The sequence below is a fragment of the Anolis sagrei genome, chromosome X (assembly GCF_037176765.1).
Source record: "Anolis sagrei isolate rAnoSag1 chromosome X, rAnoSag1.mat, whole genome shotgun sequence".
Taxonomy (NCBI): domain Eukaryota; kingdom Metazoa; phylum Chordata; class Lepidosauria; order Squamata; family Dactyloidae; genus Anolis; species Anolis sagrei.
Window position 1 is genome coordinate 21,074,564 of NC_090034.1, and position 25,695 is coordinate 21,100,258.

General features: G+C 43.4%; 1 protein-coding gene across 1 annotated transcript in view; it reads right to left on the reverse strand.

Moving 5' to 3' along the window:
* Window positions 1-2,368: 2,368 nt before the first annotated feature.
* Window positions 2,369-25,695, reverse strand: part of PKD1 (polycystin 1, transient receptor potential channel interacting) — a 106,208-nt gene continuing 82,881 nt past the window's right edge. The window contains exons 31-46 of the mRNA XM_060785804.2: window positions 25,093-25,209; window positions 24,554-24,603; window positions 23,268-23,470; window positions 21,873-21,978; window positions 21,461-21,573; window positions 20,350-20,552; window positions 20,015-20,209; window positions 19,137-19,276; window positions 17,897-18,015; window positions 16,764-16,938; window positions 15,674-15,799; window positions 14,061-14,235; window positions 12,970-13,257; window positions 11,353-11,487; window positions 10,130-10,444; window positions 2,369-9,226 (exon numbers count right to left, since the gene is read on the reverse strand). Of these exons, the coding sequence (XP_060641787.2) occupies window positions 8,645-9,226; window positions 10,130-10,444; window positions 11,353-11,487; window positions 12,970-13,257; window positions 14,061-14,235; window positions 15,674-15,799; window positions 16,764-16,938; window positions 17,897-18,015; window positions 19,137-19,276; window positions 20,015-20,209; window positions 20,350-20,552; window positions 21,461-21,573; window positions 21,873-21,978; window positions 23,268-23,470; window positions 24,554-24,603; window positions 25,093-25,209 (3,042 nt within the window). The 3' untranslated portion in view covers window positions 2,369-8,644. The remainder of the gene's footprint in view (window positions 9,227-10,129; window positions 10,445-11,352; window positions 11,488-12,969; window positions 13,258-14,060; window positions 14,236-15,673; window positions 15,800-16,763; window positions 16,939-17,896; window positions 18,016-19,136; window positions 19,277-20,014; window positions 20,210-20,349; window positions 20,553-21,460; window positions 21,574-21,872; window positions 21,979-23,267; window positions 23,471-24,553; window positions 24,604-25,092; window positions 25,210-25,695) is intronic.

A 25,695-nucleotide genomic window follows, 5' to 3' on the forward strand; every position in this document is an offset into this window, starting at 1 on the left:
ACTTTGTAGAGGTGGCACAACAGGGAGATTGGTCTGTAGCTTTTTGGGTCATTACGGTCTTTGCCTGGCTTCAAGATGGCGATGACTCTTGCTTTCCTCCAGATTTTGGGGATCTGACAGGATGCAGTGCAGTTGTTCATCAGCTCCAGCAGCCAGCGCCTTGCTTTTGGACCAAAGTTCTTGATCTGTTCCATCCGTAGGTCATCCAGGCCAGCTGCTTTGCCATTTTTACATTTATTGAGAGCCATGTCCAATTCAATAGATGTAAAGGGTTCATGGAGGTTGTTGTTCTCAATCTCTGGTTGCCTGGGATATAATTTTAATCACATTTATTGTATTTTAATCTAATATCCACATACTTGTATTTTTGTCTTTCCCTTGCTTTAAATTGTCATTTGATTGTGCGGTCCTTAGCTGCCTTCGAATTTTGATGGGGTATAAATTATGTATACACACACACTGTTTATATTCCACTCTATTTCACCGAGGGGACTCAGGGCAGATTACAGATTTAAATTGTCATTTGATTGTGCAGTCCTTAGCTGCCTTCGAATTTTGATGGAGTATAAATTCAATGATAAACATTCAATGCTGTTATACAATTAACAAGGACGGACAGACAATACATAAACAGAGGCAAAAGGTTTTCCCATCTTTTCCATTTCTGGCACCTGGAGGCTGTGCTCCAACCACGGAGTGTGTGTGTGTGCTGTCACTCCATCTTCCATGCTAAGCTTTGTCATTTTTAGACATCCTCCCAATTGAATCACCACGTGGGCGGGCGCCTTTTTATTACCACCTCCCTTAAAGCGGTATCTAACTTCTCACATTTCTTTTTTCAATCTGCTAGGTGGGCAAGGAGCTGGGGCTGACAGCGGGTGCTCACCCCGACCCAGGTTTGAACTGCCAACCTTTCAATCAGCAGGCTTTTCTTACAGCTTAGTAGTTTAACCCACTGTGCTAAGCCCAGCCCCTATTATGTAATATTATTGTTATTATTAACAATAGTTAATAACTATTTAATAACTAATAATAACTAAACATTTCCTCTGAAAAATCCTGCAAATGTCTTTGGAAAGATAGGCAGACAAATGTCGGCGTGCTGGAAGAAGCAAAGACGACCAACACTGAAGCAATGGTCCTCTGCCACCAACTCCGCTGGACCGGCTACGTTGTCTGAATGCCCGATCACTATCTCCCAAAGCAGTTGCTCTACTCCAAACTCAAGAATGGAAAATGAAATGCTGGAGTACAGGAAAAGAGATTTAAAGATGGGCTCAAAGCCAACCTTAAAAACTGTGGTATAGATACCGAGAACTGGGAAGCCCTGGCCCTTGAATGCTCTAGCTGACCAGCAGTACTGTAGAATTTGAAGAGGCACAAACGGAGGGCGAAAGAGAAACGTGCCAAGAGGAAGGCGCATCAAGCCAACTGCTTTCCATCTAGGACTGCTTTACACCTGGAAACCAATGCCCTCACCGCAGAAGAATAGGGCTCCACAGTCACCTACGTACCCACCGCCAGGACACCACCCTTGGAGGACAATCTTACTCAGTCAACGAGGGATCGCCTAAGTAAATTGCATTAATAATTGATAATATTACTACTACTTCTAATTATTATTATCAAGAATAATGATAATAATGACCCAGCAAAAGGTTGGTAGTTGGATACAGATGTTTTTTGGAAGCTGTCTTTCAAAATGTGTTATTGCAGTGGTTCTCAGCCTGTGGGTCCCCAGGTGTTTTGGCCTTCAACTCCCAGAAATCCTAACAGCTGGTAAACTGGCTGGGATTTCTGGGAGTTGTAGGCCAAAACACCTGGGGACCCACAGGCTGAGAACCAATGTGTTATTGCCATGGATGGGATGCCCAAATAAGGGCAAAATTGGGACATAACCCCCGTACATGAGATTTTCCTTTTGTATTGTAATAATAATAATAATAATAATAATAATAAATCTAAAAAAAGATTTGACAGGCAAAGTGATCCATGGAACGTACATTGAAGAGCTCCAAGCGTGAATGACTTTCAATGTCTTGGCTCTCTTACTTGCAAAAGATTTTGGGGTTTAAGGAAGATTTTATTGATGGGAGCCAGGATTCTCATTTGAAGAGATAATGCCTTTTTTGCCTCCTCCTTACCTTTGTCATTAGGATAGATTTCATAACAATAAATAAATAAATAAATTAAAATCCCCCTTTTAAATTTTAATATTATTTTTGGTTAATTTCTCCTGTTGGATGTTGTCACCAGGATATTTCCTAGCAATTCGCCCAACCAAAAAGCAAATCAGTAGACCCTCCGTTTTTTTTCTCATTTCCCATAGACTCACCTTCTCCTTTTTGTAATAAGACACACACAAATCTTTATTGAGCCGTCCATTATTTCTTTTAATTCGACTTTGTCATGTTTGCTTGTTTTTTTCTCTTCTCACTGTTACAAAACAACAACAACAACAACAACAAAAGTAATGTTTTGCAAAGGGTTTAACATTGTTAAGCGTGTTTGCTTCTTGAGCCAGAAACTCTGGGGTGTTTTGTGGTTATTTTCCTCCTTGTTTCGGCCGACAATTTCCCTTTAGAGAAGAAGCTAGGGGCTGCCTTGGCGGGAGTCAATAAATAAGGAGCGTTCAGAGCATCTTCAAAGGCCGAAATATACATTCAAGGCTTGATCCTGGAGGGAAGAGGGGTTCGTTGGGGAGGAAGAGGCAAACAGGGTTCTCCTTAGCAAAACAGGCCCAGCCAAATGCTCCTATTCCTTGTAAAGACCCACATTTCAAAACTAAAAGGTCATGAGAACTTTTAATCTGAGCGAACAAGTGCAAAAGCCTTCCCTCTTTGCATTGTATATTCCTGCCTTGACATTGGGATGAATCCTAGAGTTGGAAGGGACCCCCAAAGACCATCCAGTCCAACCCTCCCAGGCCAGGTAGGAAGACACCATCCAAACCCTACCAAAAGATGACCATCCAAGCCCTATTTAGAAACCTCCAAAGAAGGAGAGGTGATGGTCTTAGATTCCACTAGAGTTGGAAGGGTCTCCTAAAGGCCATCCAGTCCAACTCCTTTCTGCCATAAAGGAAGTCACAAAGCCCTCCCAGCGGATAACCACCCAGCCTTTGAATCACAGAATCCTAGAGTTGGAAGGGATCCTCAAAGGCCAGGCAGGAAGATGCCATTGAAACCCTCCCGACAGATGGCCATCTAACCTGTTTCAAAGAATTGTAGACTCCTAGAGTTGTGATACTCCAAAGGCCATCTAGTCCAACCACTTCTGCCAGGTAGGAAGACATAATCCGATCCCTCCTGACAGATGGCCATCCAGCCTCTGCTTGGAAACTCCCCCCCTTCCCCCGGAGACTCTCCTGCCAGGAAGCTTCCTCATGTTGAGGTGTCATCCCTTTTCCTGCCATTTGAATCCATTGCTTCATTGCATCCTAGTCTCTGGAGCAGCAGAAAACAAGTTTTCCCCCTTCTCAATTTTTCCCATTATTTAACATAGCTTTCAAGCCTCTCTCATCCTTCTCTTCTTCAAGCTAAACATCCCCAGCTCCCTAGGCCACTCCTCATCGGGATTCATAGTCTTGCCCATCTCCTTTATGAATTACTTCATCTAGAAATGGACTCATTTCAGACGAGGTCTGACTAAATTGGGACACTGACATTCCTTGATCCCAACACTGTCCTCAAATTGATGCAGCTTGGAATTGCATTGGCCTTTTTAAGCTGCTGCATCACAATGTTGACTCAAGTTCAGCTTTGGCATCCTTTGTTTCGGCTCTCTCTCCTTTTCATCAGCAACTTTCCCTTTACACAAAACACTTACTTATCTTTAAAAGGCTTTCCTTGGTTTCTTTCTTCCTCAAAACTGGAAAGCAAACCGCTCGCAATCGTTGCAAAAAGACCATCCCTTTGCAAATGCCCTCAAACCTCCTCTTTTTCTCCTTCCGAACTAAGAATGAAACAAGTGCATTATCTTCTTTTGTACCTGATGATCGAAGCAGCTTGGACTATTAGGTATAGATAATAGATACAAAGAGTTTTGGTTCCAAAAACATTAGCACCCTTATAAATAACAAAGTGATATATATAGAAGAGAGGCATAGCTAAATGCGATTAGGAAAGACACGGTTTGAAGGGGAAAATACAATCCTGCTTTTGCTTTGGGAAGAAGACCCAAGTTGGGAGTCGGGACTTGGATTGTTTGCTGTTTTTCCGACTTTGCAAAGCTTTGCAAAGTCGAAAAAAGCAAAGGATTCAAGGCCCAGCTCCTGAATTAACGCATCAGCACAGAGGGCCAGCCCCCAAGAAGAAATACAGACCATAAAAAACATAAGGCACACAATCTTCTCCCAAACACCCCTTTCGGCACAAATCTACCCATAGATCCTCTCCAACCCTTTCTGCCTTTTCGGGAAACGTACCATTTTTTGTATTTTTTTTAAATAACTTGTTACGAAGCACAGTACCGACGCTATAAAAATATAGCAAACATACAAAAATATACATTTTCAAACAACATTTTCTTCTTTTTCTCCTTGTAAAAATCCCGTATAAATTACCTGCAACAAGGTGAAACCGGCAGCATGAAATACGAAAACGGAAGGAAAGGGATACCTGCCAGAGGTTTTGTAAGGACGGACCACCGCCCAGCAGTGGTTTCAAGGCCATAATGGGGGGAAAGGATGAGTCAAATTGTCTATTTTAATCCAGTGAGACCCGCCGGGGGCCACAACTGGTCGCCAAATGGCTACTAGATGCACACAAATTGAGATTTTTAAAGTTTTCAAACACATTTCAAAAAAGGAAGAGAAACAAAAAGAAATCAAATTCCAGGAAAAGCAAAGGATTATGAGAAAAGCTGGTGAGGTTTTGGTACTCAATGGAGAAATTGATTAGACCACCCAAGGAGAAATATTTGCCCACTTAGAAACAAGGCTGGGAATTACTCGTTAGCTTAATATTTTTTGGTTTAACTATTTTTAATATTTCCATGTTTGTATGTGCTAGGTTTTAATTCACACATAGTTATGGTTTTAATGTTAACCACTTTGAGTCTACTTTGGCAGAGAAAAAGCAGGGTATAAATATTATTATTATTATTATTATTATTATTAGTAGTAGTAGTAGTAGTAATAGATTTGTGGTAATGATTGAACTTTTAATAAGTGGTGAGTTTTACAAAATAATTATTATTATTGCTATTTTGTGATGATAATAAAAGGACTATTTATCAATTCGACTGGAGGGTTAGCAGTTCAAAGCTGTGAGTCGGGGTGAGCTCCCGGCTGTCAGCCCTAGCTCCTGCCTACCTAGCAGTTTGAAAGCATGTAGTGCGCCTAGATCAATAGGTACCGCCTTGGCGGGGAAGTAAAAGAGAGGCCCATGCAGACATCATGATCGGAGAAGAACAAAAGGCTTCTCGGCATGGAAAAATGGAACAACAACACCTCATTATGGCCAGAGTTGAGCATCGCCTCGCCTTTACCCCTGTCTGTGTACTGCATATTGTTGTTTACTGTGTAAAAAGGTATTGAATGTTTGCCTTATGTATGTAAAACTGTAATCCGCTCTGAGTCTCTCCAGGGAGATAAAGCGGAATATAAATAAAGTGTATTAATTATGGGTTTTACAAAATAATAACAATAATAATTTTGGAATGATAATAATGGGGCCATTCATCAATGGCAGTTTTACATAACAACAGCAACAACGACGTTATTATAATGATGGCGCCATTCATCAATGGTGAGTTTTATGAATTAGTAAAATAATAATAACAACAATTTTGATAATGATGGGGCCATTTGTCATTGTGGGTTATTCAAAGTAGAAGTGTGAGTTTATAATATAATTTAAAGACTAACAAGAGAGAGAAGTTGCCTGACTGTAAGAGAGGTGGTAGATTAGTTTCTTAATTTCTTAGTTTATGTGTTACGTTTATTATGTTACACTTGGTTATCTGTAGTAGATATGTAGCTGTAGTGTTGTATAAGTAGTGCTTAGAATGTTGATGAATATATTTTTAAATGGCCCCAAAGCATGCCATATGTATAATTTAAAGGGGTTTGTTTACTATATACTAAAAATTACTATAGAAGGGGATTTCAAATGGCAGATGGGCCCAATTCCAGAGGAATGGTTGTGCTCAGAAAATTTCTAGGCAAGGCAGTTGATGCACAGCTTTTCTTTTCCAGATTATTATTATTATTTGATACACAACAAGATTAGTACACAGCAAACAAGATCACTATACTGGCTTTTGTATTGGATCACACGTTGGACACTTCCCAAGTGTCTAGGACTGTATGATGTATCCGTGAATAACATGTGTTGATCCAAGTAGGGTGGCCTTTTGCAGCTGACAGATGGTGATTTTGTCAGTGCCGATTTTTTTCAAGTGCAGGCCAAGGTCTTTAGGCACTGCACCCAGTGTGCTGACCACCACTGGGACCACCTTTACTGGCTTGTGCCAGTCTTTTCAATTCTATCACTAAATCCTCGTATCGTGTAAGCTTTTCCAGTTGCTTCTCATTGATTCTGCTATCACCTGGGATTGCAACGTAGATAATCCATACTTTGTTTTTTTTCCCCGACGTTGCAATCCCAGGTGACAGCAGAATCGAAAAGAAGAAACTGGAAAAGTTTACATGAGTATTTAAAGGCTGACCTGCAAAGACTCTGGCACAAGCTAGTCAAGGTGCTCCCAGTGGTGATCTTTATTATTATTATTATTATCATCATCATCATCATCATCATCATCATCATCAATATTATCACCATTGTCATCATCTCCCAATTGAGAAGCAAAGTGGCTTACAAAATAACCTGGATAAAGAGCTCTTTTTTCTTTTACCAGAAAGAACAAGGAAATTAATATCTGGCAACTGGTATAATTTAAAGCCCAGAAGAGCCCTAACATTTTGGAAGTGTTTTTCTGGATGGAAAGTCATAGGAAAAAAGAGGAAATCAATTCCACAAGCATCACTTACTCTGCGATTTTGGGCACGACCAAATGACCCATCGCTCCCTGAAGCCCAAAACCAAAGAGGTATATTTTCCAACATTTCTCATCTTAGCTTCAAAAGAAGAATGCATTTCCTATTGTATTTTCTCTTCCTTTTTGTAAACATGCGGGGCAATATTCGCAATCGTATTCCTGTTGCCTGTTTCACCTTACGATTTACATAACAAAAAAAAAAAATACTGCGTCCATGATATATTATTATTATTATTATCCTGCTCTTATTTAAAACGCTGCACGTGTCACTGTTAGCTAAGGCAAGCGATGATGATTAAAGTGCTGGGGCAGTAAATACAAACCGTAAACCAAATATATATATATAATACAAACTATGTGCGCAAACACACTCCCACATGATAAAATAAAATATACTCCAAAATCGTACTCCTCTGACTCTTATCAAACGACACACACAAACGGTTTTAGCAAAGGGACGGAATGCGTTGGAAGGAGAAACCCACAAAACCAGCTCATGGGGTCCCCTTTTCCCAAGCCCTCGACCCTCGGCTCTTTCCAAAATAACAAATGCTGGGACCCTTTTAATTTTTCGGCTGCCATTTTCAAGAACCTTTTGCCTAAGAACAGAGTCCATTCCCTTATTTTAAAAATAAAGCAATAAGAGGTTTAGGCCAATAGTACTTCGGGGATTTTTCTTTCAAATAGATTAATATTATGCAACTGGAAACAAAATGGCCGGAGGACCCTGTCTCCGGAATACTTCGTTCGTCCGACGGAAATTTGACAAAACCTATAACTTCTTCACAAAGCACAAATGTGACCAAACAGGCTGAGTATAATGCCCTCTTCTAATCATTCGGACCAATTTAGGATTTTCTTTGACCCATCGCTTTATCTTCTGCCTTGTAGCAGTTTCTGAGAAACTCAACACATTGCCTTCTGGCTTTTGTTCCATTTCCTCCTGAGCTTGCTCTTCCCGGAAGATGCCTTGCTTTCTTGAAACCATAAATAATAATAACAATAATACTGCTCCTGGCTTCAGGGCCCCGATATTTGGCCAGCTCCAAACATCTGCAGCGTGCAAACAGGAAGACAAGGCAACATTCTTGCAAAAATTAAAAAGCCTTGCCTTTTCCATTCCTTTGTTTTCCCAACCAGGAAATGCTATAGAATCATAGAGTTGGAAGAGACATCATAGGCCATTCAGTCTAACCCCCTTCTTCCATGCATGAAAAGCACAATCAAAGCCCTTTCAACAGGTGGCCATCCAGCCTCTGTTTCAAATGGACTCCAAAGTGGAGAGTTCCACCGTTGAACAGCTCTTATGGCAAGAAGCTCAAGTGGAATATCTTTTCTTGCCACTTGAACCCATTGCTCTGAGTCCTAGTTTCCAAAACAGTAGAAAACAAGCCTGCTTCCTTCTTCCTTATGAAATCATTTTACATATTTATACATGGCTCTCATGGCTCTTCTCAACCTTCTCTTTTGCAGGCTAAACAGACCCAGCTCTTTAAGCCGCTCCTCAGAGGGATTATTCATGGTCTCCAGACCTTTGATCCTTTTAGTCACCCTCCTCTGGACATTTTCCAGCTTAGAGTCAATATCTCTCTTAAAGCTTGGTGCCCAGAATTGGACACAATATTCCAAAACACAATATGTTCTATTTGCCAGCGGGGTGCACCCGGTTTTTGGCTCCCAGCGGCTTCTTCCTCCTGACCGCCGGTACAAGCAATGTCTGGGTCTTGCATGGAGCCAGCAAGAGGCCTTGGTCACTTCGGACAATCCTGAGGGGTGCAGGGCCACTGGTTGGGTGGGGAACAGCAGAGAAATGGCCGCTGTTGGAGGGAAGTGGGCTGCTGTTTCCGCGGAGAGGCTGCGGGTGTGGCTTCGGCACCCGGTCAGTCTTCCGCCTCCCTTTGCGTTTGGTCTGCCAGCTCCGCATCCCTCCCAGCCGTGACTCCAGGTGGGCAACCTCCTCAGTGGTGGCATTGACCCTGTCAAAGCGGTCCAGAAGTGCCTCCAGGAGGCTGAGCAGGCGCTGGACCTCGGCGTCCACTTCACAGCTGCCGCGGGGGCTGGGCGCCAGGCTGAGGCCATCCAGCTGGACAGAGGAAGAGGAGGAGGAGGCCCGGGAAGTGTCTGAAGTGGCGCTGGGCGTGGGCACCAGCAGGGAGCGTGAGTCTTGGCTGGAGGAGGGTGAGGGCAGCGGCTCCATCCCCTCAAAGCGGACCTTGTGCCGAAACTGTGGGCAAAGGAGGAGGAGGAAAAGTTCAGTGTCAGGTACCAGAACACTAGATAGGCGGTCTGTTTCTTCTATTTTTGGTTCAGCCATGTAGCCAAAACACAAATGGTATTTGTTCGGATTCTGGGGAAGGAGGGAAGGAAAAAGGCACACAGGCAAGGAGAGGCCCTATGGGGCCTTGACCATAAATGCCTATGCATTTCCTAGGTGCCGATGGGTGTTCATAGGAATCTGTGGATCTACCTAGGCACATAGGCAAGGAGGCCCTAGCGGACGTTAGCCATAGTGGTCTATGGGGTTCATAGGCACAAAGAGGCCCTATGGGGACATGGGCCATGAAGAGTCTGTGGAGGCTCATGGTCGCATAGGCAAAGAGGCCCTATGGGGATGTGGGCCATAAAGATCTATGAGGGTTTATAGACACATAGGCAAGGAGGCCCTATGGCAACATTGGCCATAGGAGTCTGTCAGTATTCATACATGTCTTTGGGAGTTCATAGGTGTCTATGGATCCACATAGGTACATAGGCAAGGAGACTAGACAGACAATACATTTGGTTCAACCTTGTTGCTGAGACGCAAATGGGACTTATCCAGATCCTGGGGAAGGAGGAAAGGAAAAAGGCAGCTTTAACTTTCTACTTGTTACTCGCTTTATTTCTAACCTTTAAATATTACACTTCTATATATATATATATTGAAAACTATATGTGTATGTGTGTGTGTGTTAATTTTTAAAAAAACATTATTTTTAAAATCTGTCATCTATGTATTCAAGTTCTACATGAGTATTTCTGCTGTGTTCAGAACAAAAGAAGGGAAGCACGCCTCCTGAACATGGTGAACTTGGCTCTTCATACAAACAGAAGGATAGAAAAAAGAAAGACATGGGGCTGTGCTCACCTCCTTGGCTTTGCTGAACCCCATCCATATCTTGAGCCGCCGGACAAAGAGCTCCACCATTTCATAGTCCTGGGACTCAAAGGCCGGGCGGTACATCTCAAAGCGGGTCTGGCGGTAATGGTGGATCAGGATGGCGGCAAAGAGGCGCCCCGCCACACACAGCTCTAGGACCAGGAAGGTGGCGCAAAGGAGGTGGGAAAGGCCTGGGGCCCCTGGAAGATCAAGGCTCAGGGGGGCGCTGCTCCGGAGGGCGGCGAAAAGAAGCCAGAAGTACCTGGAGATGCTGCAGAAGGCCTCTGATTGTGGAGAGAAGAGCTGCGGAGAGACAAGACAGTGTCATGAAGACTGACCCCAAGCACCTTGGCCGAGGGCAACCAGACTCATGCAAGCCCAACCTCCTTTGCCCAAAGCAGAGGTGTCAACCCCGTTTCCATGGAGGTCCACATCCTCCCTATTATGGTTGCCTTCAAACTGCCGTTGAATCCATGGACGGAGAATGTGTAGAGACAGAGCCAACTATGATTTTCTAAAGCAGTGATTGGTGCTCTTTTGTTCGTTCTTACCCAATTTACTAAGCGACAAATCCCACCCCTTCTCATTATCTGGGGAAGATGGGAATTGCAACCCAAGAGCCCTTGTGGCTCTGAGGTCAGGGAAAGGTTGAAGGGCATTTTGAAGTTGGACATCCTATCCAAAAGCTTTGTATCTACATTCACACCCCAGTCTCCTGCTTAAAGAGAACAAACTGCAATCTTCTGGATGTTACTGTATCATAACTCCCATCAGCTCCAGTCATGATATCTAAGGATGAAGAATATGGGAATTGTAGACCAGCATCATGTCATAAAAAGACATGGAGGGCCACATTTGACCTGCAAGTTTCCAGTTGCACACATGTAGTCTCAAAGAAGAAACTCATTCTCTTCCCAAGCACCATGAAATAATTCACAGTAATTTTATATTTACTACCAAAATGATTCGTCCTTGAATTCCTAATGATGCATAGAGGAGTCTCTGTGGTCAACATCCTCCAAAAATTGGGAGGCTTAGAGAGAATATTTCTTTAGGCATCTCTGTGTCCTCCACTTCAGAGCAATTCGTGCTTAAATGAAACTTTGTTCAGCAAGCACAACAAGCAGACCCAAAGCGATTGATTCTGTGGTTTGAATAAACCAAGAGGATCCAGGTTTGTTAGTTTCCCCTAAAAGTGACCCCAGATTTACCAGGAAGCCCAGCTGAGCATAAGCCGCAGTGAGGATTGCAAAGACCACCGCAGCGGCAAAGAGCTCTTTCATGGACCGCTGCAAAGTTTTGCCGAAGGTGGACCATTGCCGGATGAAGCGCAGCTGCTGGGAGACCTGTTGGGAGACAAAGCTGAGAATGAAAGTCTGGTACAAAGGTCTGGTCTTCCTATCAATTGGAAGTTCCTCATACTGGGATGGCTTATGGTGCCCCATCATCCAACGTCAAGTGGTTGCAACGCGTGTCGATCACTTGCCGCAAGCAGAGACATCTGGTGCTAAATCTTGCTCTTTGGGGAACAATATGTTGCAACAATCTCCCTAGCATTTCCATTTTGTAATCAAAACTCCTCTGAAATGTGTTTTGATGATTAGCTGAGGAATTTACCTGGTGCCAGAGGTTGGTGGAAGTGATTTTGTTTATAATTGGAATGAAACTGATGTTCCAACTCTTAACAAGTAACACCAAACTTTGCCAAAAAAAATCCCACAGATTGCCAATTTGTTTCTAATTTGCACACCGTTTGGGATGCCCAACCAAAGCGTAAATCCAAATACATAAAAGGTTGACGCAGGCATCCTATTTAGCAATTGTGAGATTGTAAACTAGGTTTATAATCTCAATAACAGATGGAGATTCTCCTTTATGGTTGGGAACAACTGCAACTGACCCCAGTCTGGTACCATTCCAGTCTGGTACCGTTCCCTTTGGGGAATTAAGATGATATATAAATAAAGTTTTTTAAAAATATATTATTATTACAATTGTAGCAAACATGTACCACTCTAAGCTCCCCAAGTTTCAGAACGTTTCACTCATCCACAGGTTTTTAGGAATTTTTTAAAGTTTTGTTCTATTTTTTTAAAAAGCAAACCAAAAGAGATACCTCCTCAATTTTTCTATAGTGAGAGAAGAAGAGCAGTGCATCACTCCTGCTATCTTTCAGAAATATTTACTCACCCACTGATTTTTTTGGGAATTTAAAAAGTTTTGCTCTAAAAACATTAAGAAAGAACAAAAGAGGTACCTCCTAAAAATTTTCTGTAATGATCGAAGAGGAGCAGGACAGCATTCCTGCCATCTTTTAGAAAGATCCACTCATCCACCAATTTTTAGAAAATTTTTAATATTCTCTCCTACTGAGAGGAGAAGGAGAAGAGACAGAGCTTTCAGGGGGGAAATAAACAAATGCAGCTGCCATTCCCAGTCAGAGCAGGGAATCCTGGGTTTTGAAGTCCAAACTATAATTGATTGAGAAAGAGCATGTGATGCAGCTCCCTTGCCTTTCCCTTTTATCCCATGAAGTCTAAGTTTACTTTTAAAAAATCAATGAAATATTACCAAAATGTAATGAATTTTTTTCCCGGAATCCCAAGGGGACCATTTTGTTTACTTTCAATTCAGAGAGGCTCAATTTTGAATTGTAAGTAGAGTTCGTTAATACAAATTTATTTGACCTACTAATTGCCTTCTGAAATGTTGCACACCCCGATGCTCTGTCTCAGTGAAAATGGAACAGCAGAACATTTTAAGGTTCAAAAAGTATTCATGACGGAGCCTGGCAGTCTGTTGCGGTCCAGGGCAATGTCCGTCCTTACCTTGACTGTCAGCAAGAAGAGCAGAGCGGCGGCCAGGCAGCCAAAGGCATCCTGGAGGGACGCCACCTCATAGAAGCTGGTGAAGGCCTCCTTGTCCTTCAGGTACTGGGCCCATTGCCGGTCAGCCAGAGAGGCCTGGCTGAGGTGGACCACCACGGCAGAGGCGGTGGCCAGGATGAGCAGCCACTGGCCGTAGCTGCTCAGGAGGGCAAAGTAGGCCCTGCCCAGCTTCTTGATGGAGAGGCACTCCGAGACCACCAGGTAGACCACCACCACCATCAGGATGACCTGGAAGAAAGGGGAGAAAGAGACTAAACCCGGCATAGTGGGGCGAATTATATTAGGGAGGGAGTTAGGGACAGCAACAGAGTCATGTAACATTGGCCCTTCAGAGAATCTTCACAGATCTGGACTCCAGCCCCATGAAAAGATTATGTTGATTGTTGCGTGTGTGCAGAAGACCCATTTCTCATCCACAAAAACAAGGGAATTTCTGCACAGATGATATTGTTTTCTGTATGGAAAAAATATTTTCTACATGGACAAATTTTTTTTCTGCAAAAAGAACATTAGAACATATGTGTTTCTTCTGATCATTAAGCACCGATGTGCAAATAGTTCTTCAAAGGTCCGTACTTTCCAAAGATTTGGAAAGTACGGACCTTTGAAGAACTATTTGCACATCGGTGCTTAATGATCAGAAGAAGACTTCCTCATATAGAGGAGAAACATGACACAATAATGTGGTTTTGCAGCACTACTTCAATCCATTTTGCATCAGATGCAGGAAACCGGACAACATGAAAATTCTGCCTATAAACATTTGTGTCCAATTTCCACTGGATTAGATTGAGGATTCGATTTAAGATATTGCATGCTGACAAGAAAAGAGCTGGTCTCCCCAATTTGGAAATGTGCTGTTGTTTGACTTGGTCCACACTGAAAAATAAAAGATGATTACAGCCTGAAATTTGGGATGCATGGCTACCTTTGGCCCCACAACATAAAAGCACACTCAGGTTTGAAAAATTGCTACTGCAAGCATGGAATAACTACACAGTTTTCGTATATAGATGCCTCTACAGACTCACCATCATGAGGAGCTGCGTGGTGACGCCTCGGCTGAGCGGGAGCAGATGCAGAGGGGCCACAGCTACAGCCGGCATCGCGTGTCCTACCATAGAGAACTCCAGCCGCAGAGTGATCACTGCATGCAGCCCCAGGCCTGGATTGAACTGGGTCAGCTCCACAAAGACTGCGCGGCTCCTGCAAAGGAGGAAGGTTGGGATACGTCATGCTAGGTAGTTTATGGCAAGGATGGGACTCACATACCCAATGGTGGATAAGGCTCCTAGCCTGAACCCCACTTATAAATATAAGGGCCATGAATGCAAAAAGTGACACTTTTCCCAAAGCGAGGTATACTCCCGGTCTGTATGTTTCCCTTCTACCTCACAAGCCCCAAAGGGTTCTAGGGAATTGAAGCCTCAATGCTAGAAGATCCTGATGTCATGAATATAATGATGTTTGGTTTGAATGAAACTGTATGGAAGATCTATGTTTGGGCCCTGGAGGTGCCATCTGAAGAAATGAAGCATAAGATCTAGAAAGTTCTGAAAAGCTGCTCATGCACAGAAGATAACCCATAAGTGTGCCTTTCACAGACTCCACGAAGAAGAAATTAATGAACTGTAATTAAAAGTTGCTAATGAGAACTGCTGACATTGATGACAAGAGACAAATGAGTAACTTTTGGTGGAAAACAACATGTTTACATTACCAGAGACAATAGCTCATTTAAGTTAAGAAGGAAGCATACCATGCCCCTTAAGAAGGAAAACCAATGATCACTTAAGTAAGCAAAGTCAACATCTGTCCAGGAACTGATGGAGTCACTTGCCATTCATTTACAAAGACAACTGGAACAACAGTAAGAAATATTGCTATATAAGAGATACTTTACTATTCCAAAATTGTGGCAGATTGGAGGAGTCTGGTCCACCCACCAATCTTCTCCAAGGGACGGAGAGATATGCTCCCCATATCTGCCGAAGGGCAGATTTGCTGGGAACGCAATCTGGCCTACTTTGAGGTCCCTTTTCCAGGAGAAGGAATAAGAGTTGGCAATGCATGCATCATGAGGATTGAATGTTTATATGTGTATGAATGCTGAGTAAAATGTAATTCTCCTTTGTGTACCCTATGTAACTAGAGCCTTTGTGTTTACTTTCTTTCTCTGTGTCACTCTGTGGTATATTCTGTCTCACTGAGAACGAAATGAAAGAACCTTTTTAATACTTTTCAAAATTTGAAAAGTATTCCCGACACTGAGAGCAGAAAATGGGCCTCCAGCAGTGAGTAAGAATTGTCACAGCCTGAGATATATCAGCCGGAATACAAACATACCGATTCCTCTAACAACAACAATCACACATTGGGAGCCCCCGTGGTGCAATGAGTTAAACCCTTGTGCCAGCAGGACTGAAGACCGAGAGGTTGCAGGTTCGAATCCAGGGAGAGCGCGGATGAGCTCCCTCTGTCAGCTCCAACTCCCCATGTGGGAACATGAGAGAAGCTTCCCACAAGGGTGGTAAAACATCAACCATCCAGGCATCCTTGCAGATGGCCAATTCTCTCACACCAGAAGCGACTTGCAGTTTCGCAAGTCGCTCCTGACACACACACACACACACAAAAACCTTACACATTGGAGATCCAGTTGTTTTGTTGGAGGTGCTCCAGTCGGGCCTGGCTTTCCTCCATTGTCATCCCCAACTCTTGGACATACCCTCCACTGTCGTAGAAGGAAAGGTATCCCCAATACCAGCCTCTGGAAGGGAAGAGAGAGATCAGAGGTTACATCTAGACCTGGGAATATTTCCATCTTCAATGGATCGGTTGTGCCAGCAGTGCCATTCATCTGCCTTCCAAATGTACTTAGTGACTTAGTTTGGAAAGGGGAATTCAGACTAGTGATGGGAAAGCCATATATAAATACATGGATGTCATTGTGGGATCTTTAACTAGCTGGATGCCACATAGAATACGGAACATGATTCTTCCCTAGAAACTTATAGATTCAAATTCCAAGTGCAAATTAGGAAGAATTTCTAATGTTTTGGAGAGAGGAATAGGGTTCTCGGGAGTCCAGTGGAGCCTCTTTTTCTGGAGGTCTTTAAACAGAAGTTGGATGGCCGTCTTTCAAGCATGTTTTCATTCCATATTCCTGCATGACAGAATGGGGTTGGACTAAATAGCCCTTGGTGGTCCTTCCCAAATATAGAATTCTGTGATTCTAAGCACTCCTTGTCCTGCCTGGCTCAAAGTACATTTTGGACCTCCCTTTCTCTGCTCCATAACTTTCACAACTTCTTTTTTTCTGGCTTGCCTCCTGTTTCAGGAAACTCTTTTAAAAATACCTTCCTAATGCTCCCAATATTTGAGAAAGCTCATTCCATCCAGGGGCAGCAGCACTGAACTGCTCTTAAGTACAAGCGTACCCTCGGCTTTTCTTCCGGGATTTGCATTCCTTATCAATTTGCTAAAGACAGAGCACTAGGGAAGGAAGTGCTTCTTTTGGGGGATTGCAACTCCTACTGATTGGCCACTAAGCCTTGCTTCAGAATAAGAGGAATGGGGTGTCTCAGGAAACCAATGAGGCATTTCTTAGGAGGGAGGGAATAAGAGAAGCATCTCTCTGCATGTACACACATCCGGGTTGGCAAGATGGGTGCAAATGGTCCACGCTGGCACCACTAATAATGCCTTGTCCGGTGAGGAAGATGGCAGCTTACCCCACAATATCAGGAGGAGAGTATTTCCATTGTTCCAAATGGTTACCCAGGCCCTTCTTCCACCCGACTGCATAGGTGGCGGTATCAAAGCCACCAACAACAGAAACACATTTTTCTTTGGGGTCAGAGGGGTTGTCCCCACCGAGGACATGCTGGACAGAGACTGGACAGTCCACTAAAGAAAAGGGAGAAAAATACAGAGCATTGATTTCTCCAGATAGATGATATTCTAGCACTCTTTCCAACCTTTCAATAATCCCCACTGATGTTTTCCAAAGTTACACTTCTGCCCAGGAACATTAGGAGAAATGGGAGACATGTAAGACCACTCTTTTGACTAATCTCAACACTAATTTCCTTTTAAAAAGCATTTACCTGAATTGACTCAAGTTTAATGCACCATTGACTCTAATGAGCACCTCATTTTTCAAACCCTGAACCAAAGAAAAAAGTTTTTGGTGCCAAATGTAATGCGCATTGAGGTTGCAGTTTTACAAGACCTTGAGCCTTCTCTGCCAAAAAAGGCCGATGCTTCACTAAACTACAAATCCCAGGATCACATAGCATTGAAGCAGAACCAATAAATTAAAGATGAGGAGCTTTTGGTGCAGCTCCTGAAGCAGCTTCCCCTTTAGCTCAACACTAAGATTTCGGTATGAATCTAATGCGGAGACCAATTTGGTCAAAACAAAGCCAAAACAAAAAAAAGTGAGCATTAGATTCAAGTAAATAGGGAATATTCCACCTTTGCCCAGTATTGAGACTTCAGGTATTTTTCAAAATATTTAGGCTAACACATCTGCCTAATGCTTAAAACAATGGGTTATGAAACTGACACCAGTGATTTTGGAATATAATCCGACAATGTATAGCATCAAAACCATTTAAAAGTCTAAGATAAACATCAACAAGATGGCAATGCACCATTGCAATCCAATGGGTTGGATTAAGGAACCTCAAAGCCACATTTTTGTAGAACAATGCAAAACTGCAAATGGCAACATGGCGCTACCAAAACAAATGCATGGAAAGGAACCTTGTCCTTGTCTTATTACGGAGATATTCACTAACGATGCGCCAAGAACGCAATGGGATGCAAAGTCTTCTCTGCTGCCATAGAACCTGCAGCATACCTTCTTGCAAACGGACCTGCCGCAGCCGCACGGCTCCGAGGGTGGTGCTCTGGCCGGAGTGGCCGTTGTGCAAATAGGGTAGTAGCTTGTGCGACATCCACTCCCAGAACTCGCCAGGCCTAAGAGAGAGAGCAGGAGGAGAGGGTCAGTGCCCCCGGTTTACAAACATCCAACTTACAAACGACTTGTAGTTAAGAATGGGGGAGAACAGGAAGTGAGAGAAATCTACTCATTGGAAGGGAAATTCATTCCTGAAAGAGTTACTATCATGGGGAAAAAGGTATCTCCACTGAAGCTTCATCAATCCTTGTTTCCACGACAAGCCACATTTTTCAAAATCGACTTATCAAGAGACAGAAAGTAAAGTGAAGTCTTCTAATAGGGGCTCAGACAGCAAAGTAAACACCACAGGGGTGTTCACCCTGTCAGGTAGATAATGCTGTGTTAGGAAGAAATGCATGGTATGTAACTCCAGTGTGTGCAAAAATACAGTTCTAATGGACATGTGATCACAGCACATTCTTCTGAAGGGTTAAGCAAGTGGAGTTTTGGACCTAGAGAGACAAGCATGGCGAGAATTGTTTCCTGTGGTCCCTACAAGGTATAAAAGGAAGTGGCAGATATGTGTGTGCTGTCTTGGAACGTGCAAGTTCTCTTGCCATGTGGATTTCTCGCCATGATATTTGGTCACCGCTCCTGTTGTGTTTTGAGTATATCTCTGTAAATACTGATAGCAGACCTGATGTAAATAGTTGTACATATAGCAACGAGTGAAGAATAAAGCCTCCAAAAGGAGTTGGGTGAAAGCCAGAGCTCAAGTGCCTTATTATGCCAACACTGTAAACTTCCCTGAGTCCCCTCTGGGATTGAGAAGGGCAGTATACAAATACTGCAAATGATTGATTAATTAATTAATTAAAGCAGGGAGCAGCAAAGAAGGCCAGAGGCTATGCTGTAAATCTCTGATAACTACAAATAAAGACTCTGCAGTTTTTTGGTTTGAGGTACTGTAGCTTCTTGCCTTGAGACGATCAGTCCCATGTGCAGCTCTGGGAGGATGTGAGAGAGGGATATGATTCACATACCCAAGCAGCAGGTGTTTTGTTTGTTATCCTGCGAGATATATATATATATATATAAAACCTGTTCCGACAAACAAATTCAACTTAAAAACAAATCTACAGAACTGATCTTGTCCATAACTTGGGGACTGCCTGTACATTGAATGCAGAAGAAATACCTCTTAATGCTCAGGAACCATTCAGAATCTAGCTGCTGTTTGATGGACTTTTGCAGAAGGAAGGCCTGGCTGTGCTGAGAGGCATCTCCATAGTTGGTGAGGAGGATCGCCAGCAGGAAGAACATGTAGACCAGAAAGTTCTAGCAAAAAGGAAAACGAACAGGAGCTTTGAAATTGTACTTCATAATCTAGGCAAGGTTATGAAGCACACCGACTAGCTTTAAGACTGGGAAAGTCATTGAAGCTCCTTGTATTCACAACTTGGGATAGTGTTTGAAAAATATGTTACATCATATTTCTTTGATTCTAAAATGCCATTGATTGTAAGATATATCTGAATTTCAGTGCCAAGAACAAAATACAAAAGACAATTTTAAGATATGCCTTATTTTTAGAAATGTTTATATAGGTGGAAAAGTGCATCTTAGAATCAAAGAAACACAATATTACTTTTTTCCCGTTATCATACACATACATAATGCAAATGAAAAGCGTGACATAATGCAAATGAATGCAAATGAAAAGAATGACATTTGCCATTTCATGTTTCCCACTGCTTCTTTTGAAGTCGCAGAGTCCACCATAATTTTTGTGGCTGCTCTTGTTCAAGTTCAAGCCATATGAGATGTGCATTGCTTCTGCATGTGGCTCAAAGCCTTCTAGTAAACTATACCACTCTCTTTTTGCAATAACTCCTGTGTCTCCCAAACATACCAAGCAACAAATTCAGGTCATGCTGGATAATGACTGTAAACCTTCTAGCAATGGGGGAAAGGAATATTTCAAAACCATTAATGTTTGGTGCAAAAAGAACAGCGTTCGGTAGTTGCAGTGTTGACGTTAACCCATCTCCCTTCCTCTCTCTCTGCCCGACTCACCTTGAGCAGGCTGTGTAGGAGTTTGACCTTCCTAGCCTCCTCCTTGGCCTGGAAGAGCGCAAAGCCCTGCGGTGGCCTGACCTTGCCAATCTTCTCCGAAACATGCTCCACGAAGGGATACTCCACCAAGGTGTCGTCCTCCTCGGGGTAAAGGCGCTTGGCCACCAATGAGAAATACAGAGCCTCCGTCAGAACCTAGCATTGAAAGAGAGCAATTAAGATGCCATTGGCAACCCAAGATTGACAAGGAGGGTGCAAGTTTTGGGAAATTTTTCCCCCCTGAATATTTTCAAGCCGGGGATGATACAATCTGCGGATACAGAAACCAGACCTACCTTGAGGGGTTCCCAGAGCAGAAAGGAGGCAAGGAAGCTAAAGATCCCTGAGAGGAGCCACATGAGAGCCACGCTGGAGGGGAAGCGCCCCCCAATCCAGATGGAGACTCCGGCACAGAGGAGGAGGAGGGCCGCGCAGGTGCCGTGCGCCAGGTGGGAGCACCAGAAGGGCAGGAGGTGCTTGCGGAGCGCATGGTCCACCACTGCAGAAGGGAAGATGGCACAGGTAGGAGAATGGCAGAGTGAGCCGAGAGAGTGCAAACCCAAGGCACGCATGCCCTTTTTGCTGCTGTCTTACATCATGCATGCATTGCAGACAAAGTTGCAAACCCAGAGCATGTATGCCCTCCTATATTTATGTTCTTGCTGCTGCTGTCATATATTATGCATAAACTGCAAAGTTTCAAACCCAGAGCGTATATGCACTCCTGCATTTATGTCCTTGCTGCTGCTTTCAAATGTTATGCATGTACTGCAATGTTGCAAGCTCAGAGCATGCATGCTCTCCTGCATTTACATCCTTGCTGCTGTTATGTTACGCATACACTGCAAACAGTTGCAAACTCAGAGCATGCATGCTCTCCTGCATTTATGTCCTTGCAGCGGCTGTCGTATGTTATGCATACACTGCAGACAAAGTTGCAAACACAGAGCATGCCTGCATTTATGTCCTTTCTAACAGGACAGTGCATCATCGGCAGGGGGCAATTGGCAGAATATAAGCCTGATCCCTCCCCACTCATTAATCTTGAATGAAGAACCAGTCACCTTCTGAGTGCTGCTCAATAGTGGCCAGATTGAAGGAAAATTGATTCCAGCAACATTTGGAGAACCTCATTTTGTCCTATCTTGATGTCAACACGCTCTAGAAAGCCTTCTCTTATCCACTACTGATATAGAAACATGCAGACCCTGCATCTTTAGGATGCCAATGTATTTTTGCTCCCATCCAGACTCTTGCCCAGCAGTTATCCAACTTTGGTGCCCTAGAAGGACATCTTTTTTCTCCTCCTCAAACCTCTGCCCTCAAGGCTTGCTGAGTTGAAGCTTAACATCCCCTTGACGGTAAATAGCTCATTGAAATGTCCCAAAACCGCATCGGCTGAGGTACCTGTTCTTGTGGATTTGGCCGAACGGTTGAGCTCCCTTCCGGAGACAGCCATCCCTTTCTCATTCAGCCTTTGCAACAGGATTGTCTCTGTCTTCTCCCCAAGCATGTTGGATCTACCCAGGGAAATAAAGGCATCAACTATTTTGACTGCTTTGGACCTTCCTTAAGCAGACAGCAATAAGGTGTAATATGTATCTGCAGCCAAGGTTTTCAAGATATCACTATTTAGATCTCAGAACCAGAACTTCCAGTTCTCTGCTTCCAACTAGAGTCAGTGGAAGAGACCAGGAAAAGTGTATGCAAAGCCCTTCTGCAACCCAGAAACTTGTTTTGCCCAGATTTGCTCCATACTTGTACAGAAAGGTGTCTGCTCCCTTCCCTGGATGTTTCCCTGCATCTTGGTTGGACTTACAGCCCACAGATGAGGTCTGTTTCCACCTTGGGGTGCTGCCCCACTTCCTGCGGGTGAGGAAGAGCACTGGTTCCATCTGCGAGAATTTGCCGGATCAGGTCCTCATCTGCCAAGAAACACATTCAGCAACATCAGCTGTATCCTGTTGCTGGTTCTCCTAGAAGGCTTTGCAAATAGTCACCGAACACACATAATAAGGCAGCTCTGTTATTGCCAATAAGTCAACTTTGAATCAGAGACACCCAGGTCTCCTTATCGCCAACAATTCTGCTCAGGTCTTGGAAAATGAAACTTCCAACTTTAGTTAAGTCTATTCTCCTACCTTACCAAGCATTGTTTTTTTTTCCTAGCATCTCCAAGACAATAATGCTTGGGAAGGTAGAGGGCTTCTGAGGTTCCAATTCAGTATAAAGACTATTGTTGAATTGCCATTCCTAGTGATTCCAAAGACAGTAATGCTTTGCAAGGGAGGAGGTCTGTCATTCAGCTTTATAACTGTTTCCAAGTGACTCCAAAGACAATAATGCTTGCCAAGGGAGAAGGTCTATTGAGGTTCTAATTCGGCAACGATTGCATTGTTGTCCTTCCTAGTGAAACCAATAATATTTGGAAAGGGTGAAGGTCTACCAAGGATCTAATGCAGCACCAGGACAATTACTGCATTGTTGCTGTTTCTATAATGCTTGGCAAAATAGAAAATCTACCAAGGATCTACTTCAGTGTAAGGATAATGGTTGCATTGTTGTCTTTCTTAGTAACTCTAAAAGAAATAATGCTTTGCAAGGCAGAGGGTCTACCAAGGGTCTAATTCAGTATGATGACAATTACTGCATCATTGCTGCTCCTATAATGCTTGGCAGGGTAGAAGGTCTACCAAGGATCTAGTTCAGCTTCAGAACAACTGCTGCATCGTTGTCTTTCCTAGTTACTTCAAAGGCAATAATGTTTGGCAAGGTAGAAGGTCTACCAAGGATCTAATTCAGCTTCAGAACAACTACTGCACCATTGTTGCTCCTATAATGCTTGGCAAGGCAGAAGCTCTACCAAGGATCTAATTCAGCATCAGGACAATTATTGCAGCATTGTTCTCTTATAATGCTTGGCAAGGTACAAGGTCTACCAAGGGTCTAATTCAACATCAGGACAATTATTGCATTGTTGTTCATATAATGCTTGGCAAGGGTCTACCAAGGGTCTAATTGAGCATCAGGACAATTATTGCATAGTTGTTGCTCCTATAATGCTTGGCAAGTTAGAAGGTCTACCAAAGGTCTAATTCAGGATCTTACTCAGTGTAAGGACAACTTCCCATCTGCAAAATGGAGGTAAGCATTTACTTATGCCCAACTGGGTAGTACATTCCGACTCTCAACCATTCTTGTTTTCCTCACTCACCTGAAGCAGAGAAGGGCCTGGTGGGGGCCGGGGGAACTCCCAGGGAGACGCTGTCTTCCTCGGCCGCCAGCGGAGCCTCCAGGCCCAGATGGCGGCTGGTCCGGCCCCGCTTCAGCTTCTGGATAGTATTGCCCATGATGGAGGGGTCACTCAGCAGATCCGGCCAGTTTAGGAGCCCCTCACTGGACTGCCAACGGGTCAGGCTGAGGCCAAATGGACAGACAAAGCAAGAAGAACCCAGCCACAAGTTAGCATTTAGTACCAAGCCATCGAAAAGGAATCAGCCAACAAACCTAACTACAGATCTTTTAAATAAATTCCAATAATAATAATTTTTAAATAATTTAAAATAAGTTCAAGAGATATAAAAATAATTTAATTAATAAATAATCCTACCCTCCTCCAAAAAAAGAACCAAACCAGAATGGTTGAAGCCAAGTACAATACTTACTATTATTATTATTATTAGTGCTATTACTACTCTTATAATATTATTACTATTGTTGTTATTACTATTACTATTTTTAAAAAGACCTTGGAGTCCTCGTGGGGAACAAGTTAAACATGAGCCAACAATGTGATGCGGTGCTAAAAAAGCCAATGGGATCTTACTCAGTGTAAGGCCTGCATAAATAGGAGAGTAGTGCCTAGATCCAGGAAAGTCATGCTATCCCTCTATTCTGCCTTGGTCAGACCACTTTACCTGGAATCACATTGTGCACAGTTCTGGGCACCGCAATTTAAGGGCGATGTTGACAAGCTGATATGTGTCCAGAGCAGTGTGACTAAAAGTATCAAGGGTCTGGAGAACAAGCCTTATGAGGAGTGGCTTAAAGAGCTGAGCATGTTTAGCCTTCAGAAGAGAAGGCTGAGAGGAGGCATTATGAGGGCCATGGATAAAGATGTGAGAGGAAGTCACAGGGAGGAGGGAGCAAGCTTGTTTTCTGCTGTCCTGGAGACTAGGACGCGGAAAATGGCTTCAAACTACAAGAAAGGAGATTCCACCTGAACATTAGGAAGAACTTTCTAACTGGGAGAGCTGTTCAGCAGCAGAAAGAACTCTCTGCCTCAAGAGTGTGGTGGAGGCTCCTTCTTTAGAGGCGTTAAAACAGCGGCTGGATGACCATCTGTCGGGGGTGTTTTGAATGCGATTTTCCTGCTTCTTGGTAGAATGGGGTTGGACTGGATGGCCCACGAGGTCTCTTCCAGCTCTATGATTCTATTATAAGGTGGTTGTTGTTATTGTTGTTGTTGTTATTATTATCATTATTACTATTATTATTTACCTTTTTGAATCATCCAGGAACAGGTCAGTTTTGGTTTGCTCCGAAAAGGCCTAGAGAAGGAGAAAAAGCAAGACAGATGATGATGATGATGATGATGATGATGATAATTAGTAATAGTAGTACTATTGTTATTATTTGTATTCCACTTTATATCTCTAAACAAAGAGACTCAAAGTGGCTCACAGTTGTTGACTTGGTCTCAACAATTTAAAAAGAGTAAATCGATATATTGTCGAAGGCTTTCATGGCCGGAATCACTCAGTTCTTGTGGGTTTTTTCGGGCTATATGGCCATGTTCTAGAGGCATTTCTCCTGACGTTTCGCCTGCATCTATGGCAAGCATCCTCTGAGGATGCTTGCCATAGATGCAGGCGAAACGTCAGGAGAAATGCCTCTAGAACATGGCCATATAGCCCGAAAAAACCCACAAGAACTGAGTAAATCGATACATCAGCAAGTAATCAGAAGTACATTACGGCTCTTGATGCAAGTTCCCTCCATCTTAATGGCCATCTCAGAGAAGGGCCACCATGGCTTACTTCTGTCCGAAGGCCAGGAAAGGTGAGGAAGGAACTTTCCAGAAGTGAAGAGTCCAGGTAGTTGTCAATCTCTAAGGACTGCTGGTCGGAGTGAAGCAGCGACTGGCTGATGGAGACCTGGAAAGGGTGGGAAGTTTGGGGGGGAACATTGGACCCATCTCTGGTGTGTCTTTTAATGGTGTTTTATCTCTTGTTTTGATTATGCATCTCCCAGGGAGGAGCCCATCAATGGGTCATGACCACCATATTGGCCCATCATTTGCCTCAAAGAGCAATGAATTGTGGCTATAATATTAGTCAATGACTTGGCCCAAAAAGAAGCCCAACAGCAGGCCATGATCACCATATTAGCCCACCAGTTCCCCAAAGAGGAGCCCACTAATGGGATATGGCCACTATATTGCTGCATCGTTTACCTCAAAAGACCAATGGGTCATGGCTACCATATTGCCCAACAACTTGACTCCAAGAGAAACCCAACAGAAAGCCATGACCACTATACTGGCCCACCAGTTCCCCAAAGAGGAGCCCACCAATGGGTCATGACCACCATATTGGCCAAGATGGCTTTCCTTCAGTATGACTCAATGGTCAACCTCTGTC